At 46.4% G+C, this 20,463-nt stretch overlaps 1 protein-coding gene across 4 annotated transcripts in view; it reads right to left on the reverse strand.

Annotated features, from left to right (window-relative positions):
- The window catches only part of LOC105470627 (Cas scaffold protein family member 4), a 50,316-nt gene that overhangs the window by 9,907 nt on the left and 19,946 nt on the right, over nt 1-20,463 (reverse strand). For 3 of the 4 annotated variants that reach the window (XR_980638.3, XM_011722789.3, XM_011722790.3), the window contains 3 exons: nt 13,534-13,956; nt 5,064-5,165; nt 821-901 (listed from right to left, as the gene is read on the reverse strand). Coding sequence is in view for 3 of the 4 variants with exons in the window: in XM_011722789.3 (XP_011721091.2) it covers nt 821-901; nt 5,064-5,165; nt 13,534-13,956 (606 nt within the window). In the remaining variant the exon portion in view is untranslated. The remainder of the gene's footprint in view (nt 1-820; nt 902-5,063; nt 5,166-13,533; nt 13,957-20,463) is intronic. The other variant, XM_011722791.3, reaches the window with a different exon arrangement.

Genomic DNA, 20,463 nt, shown 5'->3' on the forward strand with positions numbered 1-20,463 from the left:
TCCATCCACCAAACTCCTATGCATCCCCCTGACACGGCTGAAATGCCAGCTTTCTTGTAAGATGTTCCCTAATGACCTTGGGTGTAAGCGTGTCTGTGGGACACATGTGGTAGAATCCGATTATAAACATAGATCACACAGATTTCAAATAAAGTCATTCGCCCAATACAGATAAGAGTGTACTGTATCACAGCACGCCCCTGAGGTCTGTCATAATAAGAAGCCATTACACAGTTTTGCTCTGTGCCAGGCACTGTCCCAAGTCCTTTGCAGGATTATCTCACTTAATACTCTCAGCCCATAAAAACGGAGAAGTTAAAAGACTTATCCCAAACCACATAATTAGTCCTATTCCTGAACACCGGCTCAATGAGAGGTTTTACCTCAAATGCAGTAAGGTCTCTGTTATGAGGAATTTGCATTCTAATTTTTGACCAAGCTAATAACATCTTTTTTTCTTTTCTTTTCTTTTCTTTTTAACTTTTATATTTTAGTAGAGACAGGGTTTCACCATTTTGGCCAGGCTGGTCTTGAACTCCTGACCTCGAGTGATCCACCCACCTCAGCTTCCCAAAGTGCTGGGGTTACAGGCGCCTGCTACCACGCCCAGCCAATATTTGTGTTTTTAGTAGAGATGGGGTTTCGCCATGTTGGCCAGGCTGGTCTCGAACTCCTGACCTCAGGTGATCCACTCGCCTCAGTCTCTCAAAGTGCTGGGATTACAGGCTTGAGCCACTGCACCTGGCCCCAAGCTAATAACATTTCTGAGAGGATTTTTATGTGTTCATGACACCGCACCTTAGCACCTCTTCATACTTACACTTGCTTGACCGGCTGGGGGATGGAGTCCTGCCTTCTTGGGGCTGGCTGGTATGTCGTATAGCTGCTGCTTCTCTGGCTCCTGGGGAAAGACCACAAAGGCAGACCACTTGACTGTTTCTTTCCTAATGGCTACACATCACGAACGCTGCCTATTCCAGTGTTTTTCCCCAAAGGAAGACACAAATTCCTGAAGACTTTTTGGTGCTTTTGGTCATGATGCTCTAATGGTGGAAATCTAGGTGACGGGTCCCCAACCTTCCTCGTCTGAGGCAGTGCAGGGGACATTACAGTCCTAAGTTCTCCTCATAACAGGGTATACATTCAACACTGGACTTTGTGCTTTAAAAAGAGACTTCTCGGCTGGGCGCGGTGGCTCACGCCTGTAATCCCAACACTTGGGGAGGCTGAGGCGGGCGGATCACCTGAGGTTGGGAGTTCGAGACCAGCCTGGCCAACATGGTGAAACCCTGTCTCTACTAAAATATAAAAGTAAAAAAAAAAAAAAAAGATGGGCCAGGCGCGGTGGCTCAAGCCTGTGATCCCAGCACTTTGGGAGGCCGAGACGGGCGGATCACGAGGTCAGGAGATCGAGACCATCCTGGCTAACATGGTGAAACCCCGTCTCTACTAAAAATACAAAAAACTAGCCGGGCGAGGTGGCGGGCGCCTGTAGGGAGGCTGAGGCAGGAGAATGGCAGGAACCCGGGAGGCGGAGCTTGCATTGAGCTGAGACCCGGCCACTGCACTCCAGCCTGGGCGACAGAGCGAGACTCCGTCTCAAAAAAAAAAAAAAGATGTTATTAGCTCGGTCAAAAATGAGCCTGGCCAACATGGAGAAACGCTGTCTCTGTTGAAAATACAAAATTAGCCTGGCGTGGTGGCACATGCCTGTAATCCCAGCTACTCGGGAGGCTGAGGTAGGAGAATCGCTTGAACCTGGGAGGTGGAGGTTGCAGTAGGCCGAGATTGAACCATTGCACTCCAGCCTGGGCAACAGGAGCGAAACTCCGTCTCAAAAAAAAGAGAGACTTCTCAACCAAAGGTTGTGGTGGGGCTGGGTGGGGGCAACAGTGCTAATTTAGGCAGTTGCCTAAATTAAAAATGGTAATTTATCTTAAGTTCGTCTTAAAATTAAGCCAGAGGATAAATGAGATTGAGACCTAGTATGTCTTCTTTCTTTTTCTCAGTAGAAATTTTCCTGTGTTTATCACTCATATGTTTTCTGCAAACATCTAATGAGTGCCCACTAATGACCAGACACTAAGCTGGATGACACTGTGCACATCACGAGAGCAATAAAAACAGGGTGTGAAAGACTCATTTGATAAATGTGCATCTTAGCAATGACCTAAGTGCCAGGCATGGTGCTTCCTAAAAATCTGATTGTCACTCCCCTGCTCAAACTCCTTCAGTGGCATGAGATATGTATATGATATAACATATTATATATATAACGTGTACAGTAATTACAAAACATATATATTAGGATACAAAAAACAGGTTACAAATTCCAAAGCAAGGCAAGAGAGCACCAAAACAGGTTTTGCAAATAAAGAGAGAAATAGTTGGACATTGGAAGGTTTCTTTAGAGGGAGTTGGGCTGTGAGTCTCCTGAGGGCTCTCCTCAGATGGGAAATGGGGTGCGGTGTAGCGGGGGTTGCCTTTCACTCCCCAAAAGCAAACCATCAAGTGCTCCCACGGGATCATTCAATGACTTGAGTTGTCTCCCCTGAGCTTGGGGTCACAGTGGACGGGGGCTGACTCTGGCTTGGGAAAGGTGAAGAGAGAGGGTGGCAGCCATGCCCTGGATGGCCAGTTCTCAGGGTCAGAGTGGCACCGTGCTGTGGTTGGCCTGTTCTCAGGGTCAGGACCAGGGGGAGGAGAGCAAAGCAGTTACCTTGGGCACAACATTAAGAGGGCACCAAAAAAACTCAGTCATCAAGGTAAATACTATTTAAAATGCAATATTTAAAAAAATCATAATGCAAAAAAATCATCAACAAAATGTCACACTTTTACATAAAGACAGGGTCTAGTGGGGCTGGGATTAGGGCAAGGTGAGTGAAGTGAGTCATACAAGTGTGTCTTCACTGATCACTTTTGTTTTTTTTTTGAGACGGAGTCTCACTCCGTGGCCCAGGCTGGAGTGCAGTGGCGCGATCTCAGCTCACTGCAAACTCCGCCTCCCGTGTTCACGCCATTCTCCTGCCTTCAGCCTCCCATGTAGCTGGGATTACAGGTGCCCGCCACCATGCCCAGCTAATTTTTGTATTTTTAGTAGAGAAGGGTTTCACCATGTTGGCCAGGCTGGTCTCAAACTCTTGACCTCAGATGATCCTCCCGCCTCAGCCTCCCAAAGCGCTGGGATTACAGGCGTGGGCCACCACACCCAGCCCATTGATAACTTTTGCACCCAAAGCAAGCGCCTGTGTTCCTGGAGTCTATCATGGCAAAGGGAGCTTGTGTGTTTGTCATGGACCAGGCATGGCTCACACAAGAGCTGGAACAAGAGCCAGGGAGGAATGGCTCGGGGAATCTCAGGAGGATGTGGCTGGATGTGGAGGATGTGACCTGCTTGCCCCAGAGCTAAGGGAGGAGCCAGCAGCCAGAGGAGGCGCATTTGTCCACTTGGAAGGACTTGCAGGTAAGAGATGCTCAGCAAGGAGGTGAGGGGTAGGAGGTGGGGGGCAGAGGACATGGCACTTACACGAATGCCCCAGAAGAGAAAGAATCTGCTTGCCACACTGGCCACTGCTATTAGCACCCCTGCCAACAGAACCAGGTGAGCAGGGCCTTTCTCCCTGCCTGCCTCTTGCAGCCTTGCAGGAGTCTGAGACCATCCAGTGAGTGAGAAAGGGTAGAAAACTGAGATGGTGAAACAGCAGATAACTTAGGCAGGCCCAAGCCGGGCAGCAGGAGCTTTGGCTTTAAATGAACTAGAAAGTTTGATTATTGCCTAGACAATTAAATTCCTCAACTGACCTGGCGAGGCTAAAGTGACCTTTTTTCAAATTTTTTATTTTTATTTTTTTCAGACAGAGTCTTGCTCTGTCATCCAGGTTGGAGTGCAGTGGTATGATCTCGGCTCATTGCAACCTCCACCTCCTGGGTTCAAATGATTCTCCCGCCTCAGCCTCCCTAGTAGCTGGGACTACAGGCATGAACTACCATGCCCAGCTAATTTTTGTATTTTTAGGAGAAACGGGGTTTCACCATGTTGGCAAGGTAGTCTCGAACTCCTAGCCTCAAGTGATCCTCCTGCCTTGGCCTCCCAAAGTGCTGGGATTGTAGATGTGAGCTGCTGTGCCTGGCCTCAAGTGACTTATTACCCATGAGTGTCCAGGAAGTCACAGAGCCTGCTTGGAATTCTATTTAGACGGGAACTGTTGTCCTAAATCCTGGCTTCATAGTACAATTACCTGAGAGCTTTTAAAAATCCTCATGTTTGGGCCCCACCTAGACCTGATTCCACAGTCTCTGGGGTTGGGGCACAGGCACCAGGACAGCTAAAGCTCTCAGATGATTTTGCATACAACAGAGGTTGGGAGCTACTGATCTCAATAGCAGATGGGTGGGGAGAACGCCACTGCAGAGCATTTGGGTGGGCTAAGAAAGGAGCAAAGCTATTTTTTGATCACATGAAGCATGTCTTACAAATTTGATGTTCCCCTTATATAAAAACAAGTTAAAAAAAAAACAACTAAAATTTCTTCCCCCAGAGATAATCAATGTTAAGATAATCAATGATAATCCATGTTAAGACTGTGGTGCATATCCTTCAAAACATCATTTAAAAAAATGTGTGTGTGTATATGTACACACACACATACATTAAATATCTATTATAAATAATGGCTGGGCACAGTGGCTTATGCCCATAATCCCAGCACTTTGGGAGGCTGAGATGGGAGGATTGCTTGAGGCCAGGAGTTTGAGACCAGCCTGGTCAACATAGCAAGACCCCATCTCAAAAAGAAAGATAAAAAACATATATTATAAATGAAAAGTAAAAATTTCAAAATATTCAGAACTCAGGTAGTCACAATGTTTACTAGAGCAGGACTGGGCTCCATGGGTAAAAAGGAGGTTATGAAGTTGGCCTCTGAGTGGTGATGTGTATTCTGGAGGCTGAGCCCCTGGCCTCCATGGTAATGCCGAAATGCAATGTGAGTGTGAGGTCAAGAACCCCAGACTCTGGGCGCAGAGGTCTGGGTGATGCGGGGCCCCAGAACAAGGCTCACCTTCAGGACCACGGGGCCCCGGTGCTGGGTAGGCACATCGTACACCTGGGAAGGCAGAGTCGGCAGTGAGGCCCGGGCAGGTCTGGGAAGCGTGATGATGGCCTTGGAGAGAAAGGAGGAGAGCAGAGGAAAAGGAAATGTCACTCTGATGATCACAATCAGGTTCAAATCATCTCCCCAAAAGCAGAGACAGCTGGGTGGACACTGCTGAGGTAGTCACCTGGCACCCCCGATGGCAGGCTCTTCACTCTCAAGACAGCAGGGTACCAGTGGGAGGCTCCCTTGTGGAGGCAGCCTTCCTCGCAGGTGGCCCATGATCTCCTGCATCTGCCTCACCTGGGAAGTTCACCGGAAGCAGGTTAACATGCATATTCTTGGGCCCATGCGGGTTGGACGGAGTCTCTGGGTGTTGAGTGGGGGCCAGGAACCTGCAGTGTTAACAAGCTTGCCAGGTGATTCTGATGTTCTCTAGCAACCAGGAGGCTGTGACTCTGATACTGGGCTATTCATCTGCATTCATCAAGCTAGGCTGAGGCTGGAGACGTGCATGCAATAGGCAGAGGGGACCTTAAGAATGTAAGGTGGAGGGACCAACAAGGTCTGGGAGGAAACTGCGGCCTGAGAGCTGTCTAAGGACTCGTCACCTGGGCTGAGCAAGGGAAGCAGGAGGTGACCAGATGAGCTGCAGCTGGCAGCTTTTGCTGGCAGCAGTGGGAGGCAGAAGAGAACCTGGCAATGTGAAAGTGATGGAGAGGAGTGAGGGAGGGCAGGAGGGAGGGATGGAATGGAAAAGGTTAACAGGGAGCAGGTCAGTTAAGGAGTTTGAATTTTATCCTACAAAGGATGGGATTGACCATCCAATTTATACATGTATACCTTTTTTTTTTTTTTTTTTTAGGTGGAGTTTCGCTCCTGTTGCCCAGGCTGGAGTGCAATGGCGTGATCTCAGCTCACTGCAACCTCCAACTCCCGGGTTCAAGTGATCCTCCTGCCTCAGCCTCCCAAGTAGCTGGGACTACAGGCACGCACCACCATGCCAGGCTAATTTTGTGTTTTTAGTAGAGACAAGGTTTCACCGTATTGGTCAGGCTGGTCTTGAACTCCCGACCTTAGGTGATCCGCCTGCCTTGGCCTCCCAAAGTGCTAGGATTACAGGCATGAGCCACTGCATTCAGCCCCGATTTATATTTTATTGAGAGCACTTGGCCAGTCATTGCTCAAGCCATTTTGGGAAACATGGTCTCAGCCATGAAGCCTGGGTCTGTGAATGGGAACTTCAGATTCAAGTTAGTCCTCCAGAGCTCAATGATGTCAGCTCAATGGTGGGTACCACACTGGGTGCCACAGAGCAGCTTCCGAACCCAGCCAGGGATCCGAGTCCCCTAGGGAATTTTAAAATAATACAGCTGCCAAGGCTCCCACCCATACCTCCTGAACTAGAACGTCTCTACAAGCGGCCTAGGAATGAACGATCTTTTCTAGAGTAGAGGATGCTGTTTACCACGGGCTTAAAGTCTAAGAGGGAAATGAGGTCTGAGCACACCAAGGACACAGGCTGGGAAGCGAGACAGGGCCTGGAAGAGAGGACAGGGTGAAGCTCCAGAGTCCAGGACAGGGAGAATGTACTTCCCACCGGGGTCCCAAGGAGCTGTTGCTGAGTAGGGGGCTTTCTAAGTTGGCTCAGGGGGTGGTTAGGGTTTCAATGTGCGGAGCTGAGGGAGGGGAATGCAGGCGGAGGAGCAGTTTCTGAGGACTGGGTGTCCCGAGGATGCAGCACTGGGAATGTACGTGCTAGATTTATCTGTTTGTTTTTGGTGAGTGGATGCGTACGGCTTGGATGGTAAACATTAGCACACAGTGTAAAACCCCACCCTGCCATTCACCTGGCTAGACTCGCGGACACAGATAAAGAAGCTGCAATGCAAACAGGATGAACATTTCTTCCAAGGACACGCTGCAGCTGTCACATGTCAAAACAGCCCCCTTCGTTGAGTGACGACTGCTTTCTTACTCCCTGAGAAACTTGGTTCCCTAAAATCCTAGGCTCTGGAAGCACAGCTCTCCAAAGTGCTATCAGTAAGAATGAAACATCCCACTCTCGCCTGGGGGATCCGAGTCATTGACAGAGAAGCAGCCTTGATTCCCAGGCCCTCATGTAGCACCTCAGACAAGGGGTTTCCGGGCCCAGCACTTCCCATCTATCTCCGCTTGCTTTGTGGTTCCCAAGGGGAGAGTGGCCCTCGTCCAGCCTGCACACTGCCCTATTTTGCCCAGAGCCTATCAAGACACGGCTTCGCTTAGATTTCACCTAAACCCCGCCTTTCCCCATCCCATCGTGATGCTGTTTTCCTGTTTGTGAGCTGCCTCGTGGTTCCTCTGCTCTGTGATCTTCTTTACGCTCAGTAAACCTGACTTTGTTCCTGGTGGTCTCGGGCTGATTGGTCTAGGTGGACAAGCCCATCAGTGGTTTCCCATTGCATTTTGAATGAAATCCAAGCTTTTTTTTTTTTTTTTCCCCCCCCGGAGACGTAGTCTCATTCTGTCATCTAAGCTACAGTGCAGTGGTGCCATTTTGGCTCACTACCACGTCCGCCTCTCGGGTTCAAGTGATTCTCCTGCCTCAGACTCCCGAGTAGCTGGGATTACAGGTGTCCGCCACCACGCCTGGCTACTTTTTTGTATTTTTAGTAGAGACAGGATTTCACCATGTTGGCCAGGCTGGTTTTGAACTCCTGACCTCAAGTGATCCACCTGCCTCGGCCTCCCAAAGTGGAAGGATTACAGGCGTGAGCCACCGCACCAGGTCAGAAGTCCAAGCTTCTTACCCGGTCTGACAGGCTATGCCCCCGCCAAACCCAGGGACCTTGTGTCCCGGACCACGGGCTGTCACCTCCCTCCCAGTTCTCAGTTATTTGAACACACCAAGCTTTCTCCACCCACAGACCCTTTCCAAATGCTGTCCCAAGGCCTATTCCTCCCCATGGCTTCAGGCCCATTTTATTTTGATGGCTGACTGTGGGGTCCCCTATGCCTATAAGGGCAAGTCCACAGAGCAAAGGGGCTTTCCTGTGCATGACATTTCAGATGGAAGGAAGCCAGAGCCCGGTGCTTCTTGGAAAACGTAGGCCCAGTCCCAGTATGGTGATCAATTAAGGAACACGTTTGAGAAGCACGGTTTCGAAAGGTTTAGGGAGACAGAAGGAAACTCTAGTTCAGGAACTAGTGGATCCAAGAGCAGTTTCACCAGGAAATCTGGCCCTTTTCTCTTGAAATACAAGAGTTCCTTCTAAACTTAAACTGAAATCAAATATGTTCTTGATGTGGTGGTTTTTTTTTTTTTTTTAATTAGGCCAGCACATTATATTAAGGAAGTTGGGATAAAAAATAAAACAAAGCTCAAAATAGTGGTTACCCTAGTGGGGAAGTGACAGAGAGAAGGCACTGGAGGCTTCTGGGGTGCTAGTTTTGTTGTTTCATGGTCTGGATATAAGTTACTGATCTGTCACTGAGCATCTCTAGGTGAAATTTCAATAAAGTATTCATCAGAAAGAATAGTGTCAGTCACAGAGTCAGGTGAAAGAAGATGAAGGAATAAGGGCTCTGTTTTGGGGGGTGATGGAAGTTGTCCTTCATCAGCTGTGTGACTGCACGAGCAGTTTCACCTCCCTGGGAATTAATGTCCTCATTTGTAAAATGAAGAGTTGTTCTAATCTAAAGATATGCAGAGATCTCACCCAGCTATAGAGATGTCTCATTCTGACACATAGACGCCTCTCTTAGGACAACTTGGGAAAAATGACATGTTTCCACCTTCTCGGACGTTAATTTGGGCCCACTCTTAGTCTACAGACTGTCAACACAGATATAAAAAGGAGTCCGTGAAATGCCTCGCAAAAGGCTGTGTTCTAAGCCTGTGAAGTTACCTTGGGAAAACAGTTCAAAACCAGTGGCTCAGAGTTGCCCGGTCTACCACCAGTCACTTCCATTCGGAATGTATTTTCTGGGCAGTTTAGCCTCAGGGTTAATGGTTAGATGACCTGAGCAGGGAGGAGATGCCTGCCTTTTCTGTGGATCAGAAAATCCTTAACTGATTGTTAACTGGTCTTCAAGTTCTTCTAGCTCCTTCCTTCTCAGAGCAGAAGAAGAAGAGAAGTATTTAGAAAAACCAAAAGGTACAACTGAAGGTGATTTTAGAAAAGATGGGGTCCAACCTTCTCCCAATACAGAGGAGGAAGGAGAAACACAGAGGGTGTTGGGAGGTCCCCAATCACCCAGTGCAACATTGGCTGCCCCAGAAGCCAAGTGAGATGGCATTCCTGACTTGTAAGCCACAGACCACATCTCTTGCTGAGAGACTCCAAGCACAGAGAAGGCAAGAAATTAAAAATTATTATTTTTTGAGACAGAGTTTTCCTCTTGTCACCCAAGCTGGAGTGCAGTGGTCTGATCTCAGCTCACTGCAACCTTCACTTCCCAGGTGCAAGTGATTCTCCTGCCTCAGCCTCCTGAGTGGTTCGGACTACAGGTGTGCACCACCACATATGGCTAATTTTTGTATTTTTAGTAGAGATGGGGTTTCACTATGTTGGCCAGGTTGGTCTCAAACTCCTGACCTCAGGTGATCCACCTGCCTCGGCCTCCCAAAGTGCTGGGATTACAGGTGTGAGCCACCGTATCCAGCCAAGAAATTAAAACAATTTTTAAGTAAATAGGCTGGGTGCAGTGGCTCACTCCTGTAATCCCAGCACTTTGGGAGGGCGAGGTGGGCAGATCACCTGAGGTTGGGAGTTCGAGACCAGCCTGGTCAACATGGCAAAACCCTGTCACTACTAAAAATACAAAAAAAAAAAAAAAGAAAAAAAGAAAAGAAAAATTAGCCAGGCGTGGTGGTGGGAGCCTGTGTTCCCAGCTACTTGGGAGGCTAAGGCAGGAGAATCTCTTGAACCCAGGAGGTAAAGGTTGCAGTAAGCCTAGATCACGCCACTGCACTCCAACCTGGGTGACAGAGTGAGACTCTGTCTCAAAAAAAAAAAAAAAAAAAAAAAAAATTTTTTTTTTTAAGTAAATAAATAGGAAGTGAGGGAAGGAAGGGAGCAAACTTGTAGGTAGGGCAGACATGGAGGGAACTTAAGGAAGGAAAACAAGGCAGGAAATTCCCCTGGGGGGTTTTACTGTGGCCGCTTGAGAACCCTGCTCAGTGGTTAAAGGGACCCCCCCGAATTTCCTTGTGGTTTCTGTTGTTTGCTGCAGCCTCCACAAGCAAGGACTCAAATGGTTGATGCACTTAAGGACAAATCTCATTGCTAATGCCCTGATCATTTTTCAAAGTTAAGTTTCAATAGTAAACTCATCTTTCCTTTCACACGGATGTCAATCTAGCAGTTGATAGCGGACTCCACATTTTTGAAACCTTATGTTGTGTTTGGTCAATTTCGTTCATGCAACAGATATTTACTAAGTACCTTGTAGGAGCCTGGCACTGTATTGAGTGGCATGAGCAGGGAGGAGGTGCCAGCCTTTTCTCTGGATCCGAAAACCCTTAACTGGTTGTTAACGGGTCTTTGAGTGTCCTCTGGTCAACCGTCAGAGGACAGCGCATCTGTTTTCCTTTCTGGGAGAGGAAGGAATTGCTATTGATTTTTTTGTTTTTTCCTTTCATGGCTTTGGAAGAAATTCAAATTAACTTCAGCTAATGTCACTTGTTGTTCTTAAAAGAAACCTCAGCAAAGCCCTGCTCTGAGTCAGCTGCTCAGACAGCAGCTGAGCATGCCAGGCCTAGATTGGGGCCAGTTGTTCCAGAAAAGAGCGTTAGTGTCCACCTCGTCGACTGATTCAGAAGGCTCCACCAGCTTCCTCCTGGTGTTTGTAACAAGCGCCTGTGCTGGCAGCTGTTCTATGTAACAACTGTCTGGTTCTATGTCTTGTAGCCCAGGGAGTTAGAAAATGTAAAGTATTCAAAATCTTCTAAGGAATCAACACCTTCCTGTTTGAAGACAACCTTGGAAGCTGGTGTGGAGAAGGCCTGAATGGTGAGTAGCACATTCCTACGGCCCCCACAGCACATGTATCAGGGAGAGTGGCCTTTCCCTGCACACAGACCTTGCCAAGACCCTGTGCCAGAGCTGTGGCCGGGTGGGAAGTGTTATAGGAGCTGACAGCAAAGCATCTGATGGCAGGAAATGCCTGCAGTGACTGAGGCCTGTGCACATCTGCTCTGCATCTCAACACCTCATGAAGGCCAGGGCTTTGGGGGGAAATAGCGCATTCTTTTTCTCCTTCCTTACTTTAATTCTTTTCCTTATTAAAAAAAGTTCTCATTCTGCATTTGTTTTATTATTTTTTAAGACAGGGTTCCGGTCAGTCACCCAGGCTGGCATGCTGGGGCACCATAATAATAGCTCTCTGCAGCTTCAATCTCCTGGGCTCAAAAGGTCCTCCTGCCTCAGCCTCCTGAATAGCTGGGACTATAGGTGCCTGCTGCCATGCCTGCCTAATTATTTTTTATTAGTAGTAGTAAAGATGAGGTCTCACTATGTTGCCCAGGCTAGTCTCAAACTCCTGGGCTCAAGCGATCCTCCTGCCTTGGCCTCCCAAACTGCTGGGATTACAGGAATGAGCCACCAAGCCTAGCCCATTCTACATTTAATGAATGCTCTTTTTCCTCTGTTTTTAAAAATTGATACTTTAGGCCAGGCATGGTGGCTCACACCTGTAATCCCAGCACTTTGGGAGGCTGAAGCAGGAGGACTGCTGCAGGCCACGAGTTCGAGGCTGAAGAGAACTGCATTCCAGCCTGGGAGACAGAGCGAGACCCAGTCTCAAAAAAACAAACCAATTGATATTTTAAAAAATTACGGATGTCATACATGTTCAATATGACATAAAAATCAACTTCCTAATTTGTTTGTTTGTCAGATATGTATCGAACACCTACCCCAGGCCAGACCTGGTCCCAGGTGCTGGGGACACAGGAGTGAATAAAATAAAGGCCCCAGCTTACTGCCCTCTTTCACTTTCTCTTTAACCAGTTCCCCTTTTTGGGGTAACTATCCCTGGAGCGTGTTCTTCTCAGTCTCAGTGTGAGAGCACACATGCATACACACACTCATATACAGAATTCCTTTTTAGAGTTTTTTGTTTGTTTGTTTTTGAGATGGAGTTTCACTCTTGGCGCCCAGGCTGGAGAGCAATGGTGCGATCTCAGCTCACTGCAACTTCTGCTTCTCAGGTTCAAGTGATTCTCCTGCCTCAGTCTCCTGAGTAGCTGGAATTACAGGCGCCTGCCACCATGCACGGCTAATTTTTTGTATTTTTAGTGGAGACGGAGTTTCACTATGTTGGCTGGGCTGGTCTCAAACTCCTGACCTTGTGATCTGCCTGCCTTGGCCTCCTAAAGTGCTGGGATTACAGGAATGAGCCATTGCACCCTGCCTCTTTTTTGAGTTTACATCTGTTTGGTTTTTGTTTAAATAGATCTTTCTTTCCTCTTATAAATACCTCATCTTTTTTTTTTTTTTTTAACTGCATAACAGCTTGCTGTGGTGATGTGCCAAGATATGTATAACCAATCCAACTGTTAATAAATATTTAGGCCTCTTTGAGTTTTCTATGCCATAATGGCTACAGCCTCCTCATCCAGACATATATTTGCCTGCTTGTATATTTCCATAGCAGTTCTAGAAATAAAATTTCTGCATTGAAGGGGATATACTTTTTTTTTTTTTTTTTTTTTTTTAAAGACAGGTTCTCAATGTCACCGAGGCTGGAGTACAGTGGCACAATCATAGCTTACTGCAGCCTCGACCTCCTGGGCTCAACCGATCTTCCTGCCTCAGCCTCCCACTGAGTAGTTGGGACTACAGGTGTGTGCCACTATGCTGGCTAATTTTTAAATTTTTGGTAGAGACAGGGTCTCACTATGTTGCCCAGGCTGGTCCCGAACTCTGAGTTCAAATGATCCTCGTGTCTCGTCCTCCCAAAGTACTGGGAATATAGATAGGTTCAAGCCACCGTGCCCAGCCTGGAATATACATGCTAAACGTGATGTATAACTTCTTGCCTCTGAACCCATGGAAACCCCACCCTGCCGTTTGTCACTGGGAGTCCTGGTGATCCTTCATCCTGTGAAAAGGCCGCCATGAACATCTCCAGTGCCTTCCCACACAGCTCAGCTGAGCGTTCCATTTCCCCCAGACTGCGACCAGCCTTGGAGAGCTGGGGAATCACAGGGGGGGCAAGGGTGTCAACGACAAGCGGGTGGAGGCCGCTGAGTTCTCCATCCCAACCTGGTACACAAGCTCCCCGAGCGTGATCGCCAGCGATCTGGGCTCCCATTTTGCATGTTTGATCTGGAGGACACCCATGACTCTGCATGTTCGATCTGGAGGACACCCATGACTCAAGGGGTAGTTAGGCCCCTGGGTGTTTCCATACCCCTCAACCCATGTCTAGTAGTTGGAAGTATGCGTACCTGTTTTGGAAAGCTGAGAGTCTTTTCACAGATGATTCTGGCACTGGTGGGAGGGTCGGGGAATTCATAGACTTGGGCAGAAGGGGGCTGGGGCCCCTCCACCCAACTCCTCATGTGCTCATAAACGGGGCCTGGAGTGGGAGGGCAGGGTAGAGTGGGCACCTGATAGGTCTCCTCTGAGCTGGCAGGAGCTTCTTCCAGGCCTCTCAGGAATGGGGGGCATGGCCTGTCTGCAGTGACCTCCGTGAGGATTTGGAGGCGGTTGGCAGGGGCCAGACCTTGCCTTCCGTGGAGCAAACACTTCCACCAACCCTCGCTTTCTGGTACGTGTTGCTCCAGAATGGTCAAGATGTCCCCTCTGCTGAAAGCCAGCTCATCAGAGCAGTCAGGGCAGTTGTCATAAAGCGCCCTGGCCAGGAGTGCCTGCGGGTGGAGAGGGGAGAAGAGAATCTGCTGTTAGCACCATGGCCAGTGACCGCTACACCAGTCCCACTCACTTAGAAAGCTTAATGCAAATTCATAATGCCCTTCCATTTCGTTTCTTCCACTCCAGAGGCTCTTGTCCCTGCTCTTTGCCTGATTTGTTCCTTCACATCCTTGGGGTCTAAGTGAAATGTCACATCCTCAGGGCAGACTTCCCTGCATCCTGAGACGAGGTTGCACGGTCCTAATATGCTTTCATGGCCCTGTTTGTTTATGGTTTTGAGACAGGGTCTCACTCTGTTGCCGAGGCTGGAGTGCAGTGGTGAAATCTTGGCTCACTGCAGCCTCGACTTCCCAGGCTCAGGCAGTTCTCCCACCCCAGCCTCCCAAGTAGCTGGGACTACACATGCGTGCCACCACCCTGGGCTAAATTTTGTATTTTTGTAGAGAAGGTGTTTTGTCATTGCTCAGGCTGGTTTCCAACTCCTGTGTCACAGCGCTGTTTTAATTTGTGGACGTCATGACCTTTGCATATATACACATACGTATATATACGTATACAACATATATACATATATGTATGTATATGTATATATACATATACATACATATATGTATATATGTTTATGTATGTACATATGTGTATATGTATGTGTATATATGTATCTGTATGTATATGTGTGTATATATGTATCTGTATGTATATATGTATACACACATATATACATATATACACATACTATATATGATGGGTTGATACATAGATGTACACCACATATATCCTATATATATAGCAGTCCATTATATATTGTGTATACATATGGGTGTCTCTTTCTCTGTCATGTAAGGTGCCTGGCATTTAGTAAGTGCTTGGTACAGGCAGCTGTGACTGTTATTACTATTAGGTCGCTTTTTGTCTGGTTTTTGCTATTTTCCTTCTGAATTGGATTGGCAGTTCTGTGACTGCTGGGCCCACATCTCACTTGGCTATTCTGTCCCCAGTGTCAGGCCCAGGCCCAGGTACACAGAAGATGCTCAATACATGTTCATTAATAAGTGAACGACAAGAGGCTGGGCGCAGTGGTTCAAGCCTGTAATCCCAGCACTCTGGGAGGCCGAGGAGGGCAGATCACTTGAGGCCAGGAGTTCAAGACCAGCCTGACCAACATGGTGAAACCCTGTCTCTACTAAAAATACAAAAATTAGCGGGGCATGATGGTATGTGCCTGTATTTCCAGCTACTTGGGAGACTGAGGCAGGAAAATCGCTTGAACCCTGGAGGCAGAGGTTGCAGTGAACCAAGATCATGCCACTGCACTCCAGCCTGGGCAACAGAGCGAGACTCCTTCTCAAAAACAAAACAAAACGAAACAAAAACTAGTGAATGACAAAAGACTCAGGAGGTTAGTGACTTGCCTGTGGTCACAAAGCCAGGATCAAACCCAGTCTCCTAATTCTCTGACCTACGCTCTTTCAGTAAGCCACACAGTTCTAAAACAAATCACCTCGTTACCAAGGCAGTGATGGCTGAGCCCCCTTCTTGTTTGAACTTTCCACTGTAATTACATGAAGGCAACTTGTTTCTTGAGGTTTTAAAGTAATCACCTTTCCCCACCTTTTTATATCAATACATGTTCATTACAGAAAAAGAGAGAAATAAAAGAAGGAAATGAAAATTACCCATAATCCCAGCACTCAGAGATACCAATTTACACCATTTTTGGTATTTACCCTTCCAGTGGTTTTTTATTTTCTAAATAAATGTAATTACACCTTTTAAACTCATTAACCTTTGTTCACACGGTTCATAAATAAAGCAAAAGTGACCAACTCTCCCATTATATTTGTTGAAAATTATTGTGCTTCTTGCCTAATATTTCTATTCTGTTACATAAATGGAATTGGAAGACCAACTGCTGATAAAAACCGTCTTAACCAGACAAGCAGGTCTGTGTGGATTTGGGGAAACACCACCACAAGTCTATCTAAAAATCGTAAGTAGAATCAGATCCTTCACGCACCCAGAGAGACATTGAACGTCCCCCACAAAATCTAATACAGCTGAGATCCTAGGAGATCATGAACAATTTTTGTAAAGAAAACCTTTTGTTCTTTCTACAAAAGTAATACAAGTTCATTAAAGAAAAAGTAAAAATGATAATGAGCAAACAGAAGAAAATGAAAATGCCTGCAGTGCCACCACCACAGGTAACTGCTGTTAATCCTTTGGTTTTTGTATCTTTCCAGATCTTTTCTTTTGCATAGTTGTCCACATACACACCTACAGTCATTGTTAAAGTTTTAAAACCTAATGGCATAATATGAAACACACTGTTTTATAATCTGCTTTTTTCTCCCACTTAAAAATAAATTGTGGGACCGGGTGTGGTGGCTCACGTCTGTAATCCCAGCACTTTGGGAGGCCGAGGTGGGCGGATGACAAGGTCAGGAGTTTGAGACCATCCTGGTCAATATGGTGAAACCCCGTCTCTACTAAAAATACAAAAAAAAAAAAAAAATTAGCTGGGCGTGGTGGCGTGCACCTGTAGTCCCAGCTACTTGGGAGGCTGAGGCAGAAGAATCACTTGAACCCGGGAGGCAGAGGTTGCAGTGAACTGAAATGGTGCCACTGCACTCCAGCCTGGGTGATAGAGTGAGACTCCATCTCAAATAAATAAATAAATAAATTGTGAGCATCTTTCCATGTCAATAAACATTTTTCTTCAATATCCTTTAAAACAGTGACTTAGTTTTCCATTGTACGGATGAAACATAATTTTTCTTCTTGGTTTTGGACATTTTAGCTAATTGCAGGTTTTAGCTATTACCAACAATGCTGAAATTATCACCTTCATAGCTAGTATTTGCAACTCCCCTTGTTTATTTCCATGGATAAATTCTTCAGTGGGAAGTCGGTGGGTGGAAACCATCAGGGCTCCGGAGGTTGTCACGTTCCCCTCCAGCAAAGTTTCAATCCATTCACACCTCCGCCCACTGTGAATGAGACTGCACTGTTCCTTGTACCCTAATCTACCCTGTGCATTACCTCTTGGTTGGATGATGTATTTGTTTTAAAATCTTTGTCAAGGAAACTTGAAATATTTCCTAGCATATTCTTAGCAACACCCAGACTACTCAAAACTACAGAATCAGCTGCAGCCCTCATGCCGCTGAGGGGTAACTTGCAGGCAACTCGGGGAATGTGTCACCTCCCTGCTGTACCCCACTTTTAACTCATTTTTTAATAGAAAAAAGGTCCCAAAAGGAGTTAGGGGCATATGTATTGTGAGGGGCATTCCTGCCTGTAGAGATTTCCTCTCTTCTCCATGGTGAAGCAGATATCCTCAAGTGAGAGGGAAGATATGAAGCTGTCACTTGTCCGAGCCCAGTGAGTGTATGAGATGACATTGAAAAGCAGAGAGCTGAGCTACAGCCAGTGGACACTGACTGTATGTCCTGGTGTCAGGCATCCCACGGGGTGTCTCTCTGGGTCAGCCAATTATTCCTTCACAGATTCAGCAAACATTTATGGAATGTTTATTACATATGGCACTGTTGCTGTCCTCGAGTTTTTCAGGGACACAAATTTTGATCGTGCCACTCCCCTCTCTACCACCCTTTAGTGGCTCCCTAAAACCCTCTGGACAAAGCCCAAACTGTGCCCAAACCATCACGGCTCTGTGTGATTTTGCCTCTTCCCACGCTTACAGCCTCATAGGTATCACTTCCTCACTGGCCTCCGGGGCACCACCCTTTCTGAGGGCTTGAGTCTCTCATTTGTGCTGTTCTCTCTACCCCAAAGCAGTCAGCAGCTTTCCACCCAGTGAAATCCCACACATCCTTCCAGGCTCATCTTAAATGTCACTTTCTTAGAAAAAGGGTCCCTGACACCCTCTCAACCAAACTAGTTCTCCCCATACTTAGGCTCAACACCTTTGCACATCAGTACTTATCACATTAGGATTCAACTCATCCAGGGTCTGTCTCCCCACAAGAACGTAAGCTCCAGGAGAGTGAGGGCCACAGCCTCTTGTTCTGGACGGCATCCCATGGTCCAGCACAGAGTAGGGGATCTTAGCTCCTTGTTGAGTTAATGAATGAAAGAGAGGCGTGACATAACACCTCCATTTTCAAGTCTTTAAGAGGTAAGAAGTCACAAACACCAAGAGGAGCACTCCTATTTCTGTCTGGAGTAGGGTAAGAGGAAGCTTTCTGTGACCCCCTGACCACACTCTTCGATAACCTTCAGTAAGAACGACCACCAGCATGTCCAGAAGATAAACTTCAAGGCATAACTAGTCTGCACACGGAATCATTATCCCTTGAATGTGTTGGAAGAATGTGAGTGCTGAGCTTGGAGAATCCAGCAGTGATGAAGTATTTAAGGGACTAGAGTTTTAGAGTCTTATAAAGAGTGTTGATTAAAGGTCAAGACTTAGGCCGGGCGTGATGACGCATGCCTGGAATCCCAGCACCTTGGGAGGCCAAGGCACGTGGATGACTTGAAGCTAGGAGTTCCAGACCAGCCTGGCCAACATGGTGAAACCCTGTCTCTACCAAAAAATACAAAAATTGTCCAGCTTGGTGGTGCACGCCTGTAGTCCCAGCTACTGGGGAGGCTGAGTTGGGAGGATGGCTTGAGCCCAGGAGGTGGAGGTTGCAGTGAGCCAAGATTGTGCCACCGCACTACAGCCTGGGTGAGGAAGTGAGACCCTGTCTCACAAAAATAAAAAAAAAAAGGACTTACGAAAGTTACATGCTACTTTGTAGATTTTTTTTTCCAGTTAAATAGACAAATTATTGCTGTTCAGTAAAAAAAAAAAAAAACAAAACGATAATCTGAAAGGTTTATTATCTGAAACGATAATCTGAAAGGTTTATTGTCTTGTAGGTTTGTTATCTTGTAGGACTTTAACCAGTTTCATATTTAGCCTTGCAATCACACTCTAATATTCCTTAATTAAATTGCCTATACCTACCTAACACCTCAATGATCTCTTTTTAAAAATAAATTCATTCAAGTTGGACAAGCATCCTCAATGATCTTTGACCTAGTTTTAACATTTCATTGATTCCCTAGTAATTGACCAAAATTGATTAAAATCTTTGACATGAGTTCATTTTATATTTGCATGAGAGTCATAATTTTGCCTTTTTGAAAATTGTACTTTAACCATCTACATTGGGAACAAAAGGGAAAATAAAAGCCTTTGCAGAGGCTATAATGAAATAATTATGGTATATTTCATCATAATTCCTATGAAATACATTTAAAGCAATCTTTAAAAACCCATCATCCGAAATGTGCTTGCATTTTTCTAGAAATAAGATAGTGCATGTCTTTAGACAGAGCAGTTGTTGCAATATGGCAGCTGCTCTGAAGGGTCCAGATTGAACGTAGCTTAGCTGGTGGATTTGTCTATTGTAAAAGTAAGGATTTTTTCCAGAGAACAATGGGGTTTTTATGGGCATCCACAGCTGTCCAAGATGAACAGCAGCAGTCTTATTCTTGATATATGATTTATTTTGTAATTTTGACCTGCTGTCTTCAGGACAGCAGACCACATCTTCAAAGGATGTAAACTCCCAGCAAAGGAAAACTCTAAGTATGTTACCATAACACGTTTCCCTTCCATATGAATGAAACACTGTATTGTGTTTCATTACAATTGACAGGGGGGTCTCTGGACAGCTCATGCAATCAATTAATTATATCTCAGAGTTTCAGTAGCAAAGACCATCAATATTAATGTTACAAAAGAAGAATGAAATGCACGTGGAAAGTCTTGGGGAGTTCCTTACCTGGAATGGAGGGAAAACGGAATTATATTGAATGAGAACCTATTTTGTGTTGGATGCACTGAAGTCATGATATTACCTATTTCTCTGAAATCTCAGAGACAGACTTCCTTAGCCCCATTTTACAGATGAGAGAACTGAGGGCCAGAGAGATCAATGACTTGTTCAAGGTCACTTAAACTCTAACTGGTTCCTCACATCCATTCTTTCACCTTATAATCCACTCTCCAGACACTAGCCAGAATATTTTATTTTATACACATAAATTGGATCCTATTGGTCTCTTATTTTAAAAATCTCTAATTGCTTAGAACTGCATTCCGAACAAAAGGTCACCTTCCTAGTGTGGCTTCGAGGCAGGATTCGCCTCCCAGTTCGCAGCTCTACCCTCATTCGTTTCCCTCCAGTCACATTGTTTTGTTACTTTTCTCAGGTGCCCTGAGCTTGCTTCCACCTCAGACCTTTCCTTTGCTGTTCCTTCTGCCCAGAACTCTCTTCCACCAGATCCTCCTCCTCTGGTTCTCAGCTCGAGTCACCCCTTTGCAGAGGCTGCCCCTGACCACCCCACTTTCGGCTGTGCTCCGGCTCTTGTGGTCAGGCTGGGCGTGCAGGGAGCACTGGACATTGCAATAGCAGCAGCCAGCACTCATCGTGCACCCGTGTTCCTGGCACTGCACTGAGCTCTTTGTGAATAACAGATGGAAGCAG

Source organism: Macaca nemestrina, chromosome 15 (assembly GCF_043159975.1).
Source record: "Macaca nemestrina isolate mMacNem1 chromosome 15, mMacNem.hap1, whole genome shotgun sequence".
In the NCBI taxonomy this organism is placed as follows: Eukaryota; Metazoa; Chordata; class Mammalia; order Primates; family Cercopithecidae; genus Macaca; species Macaca nemestrina.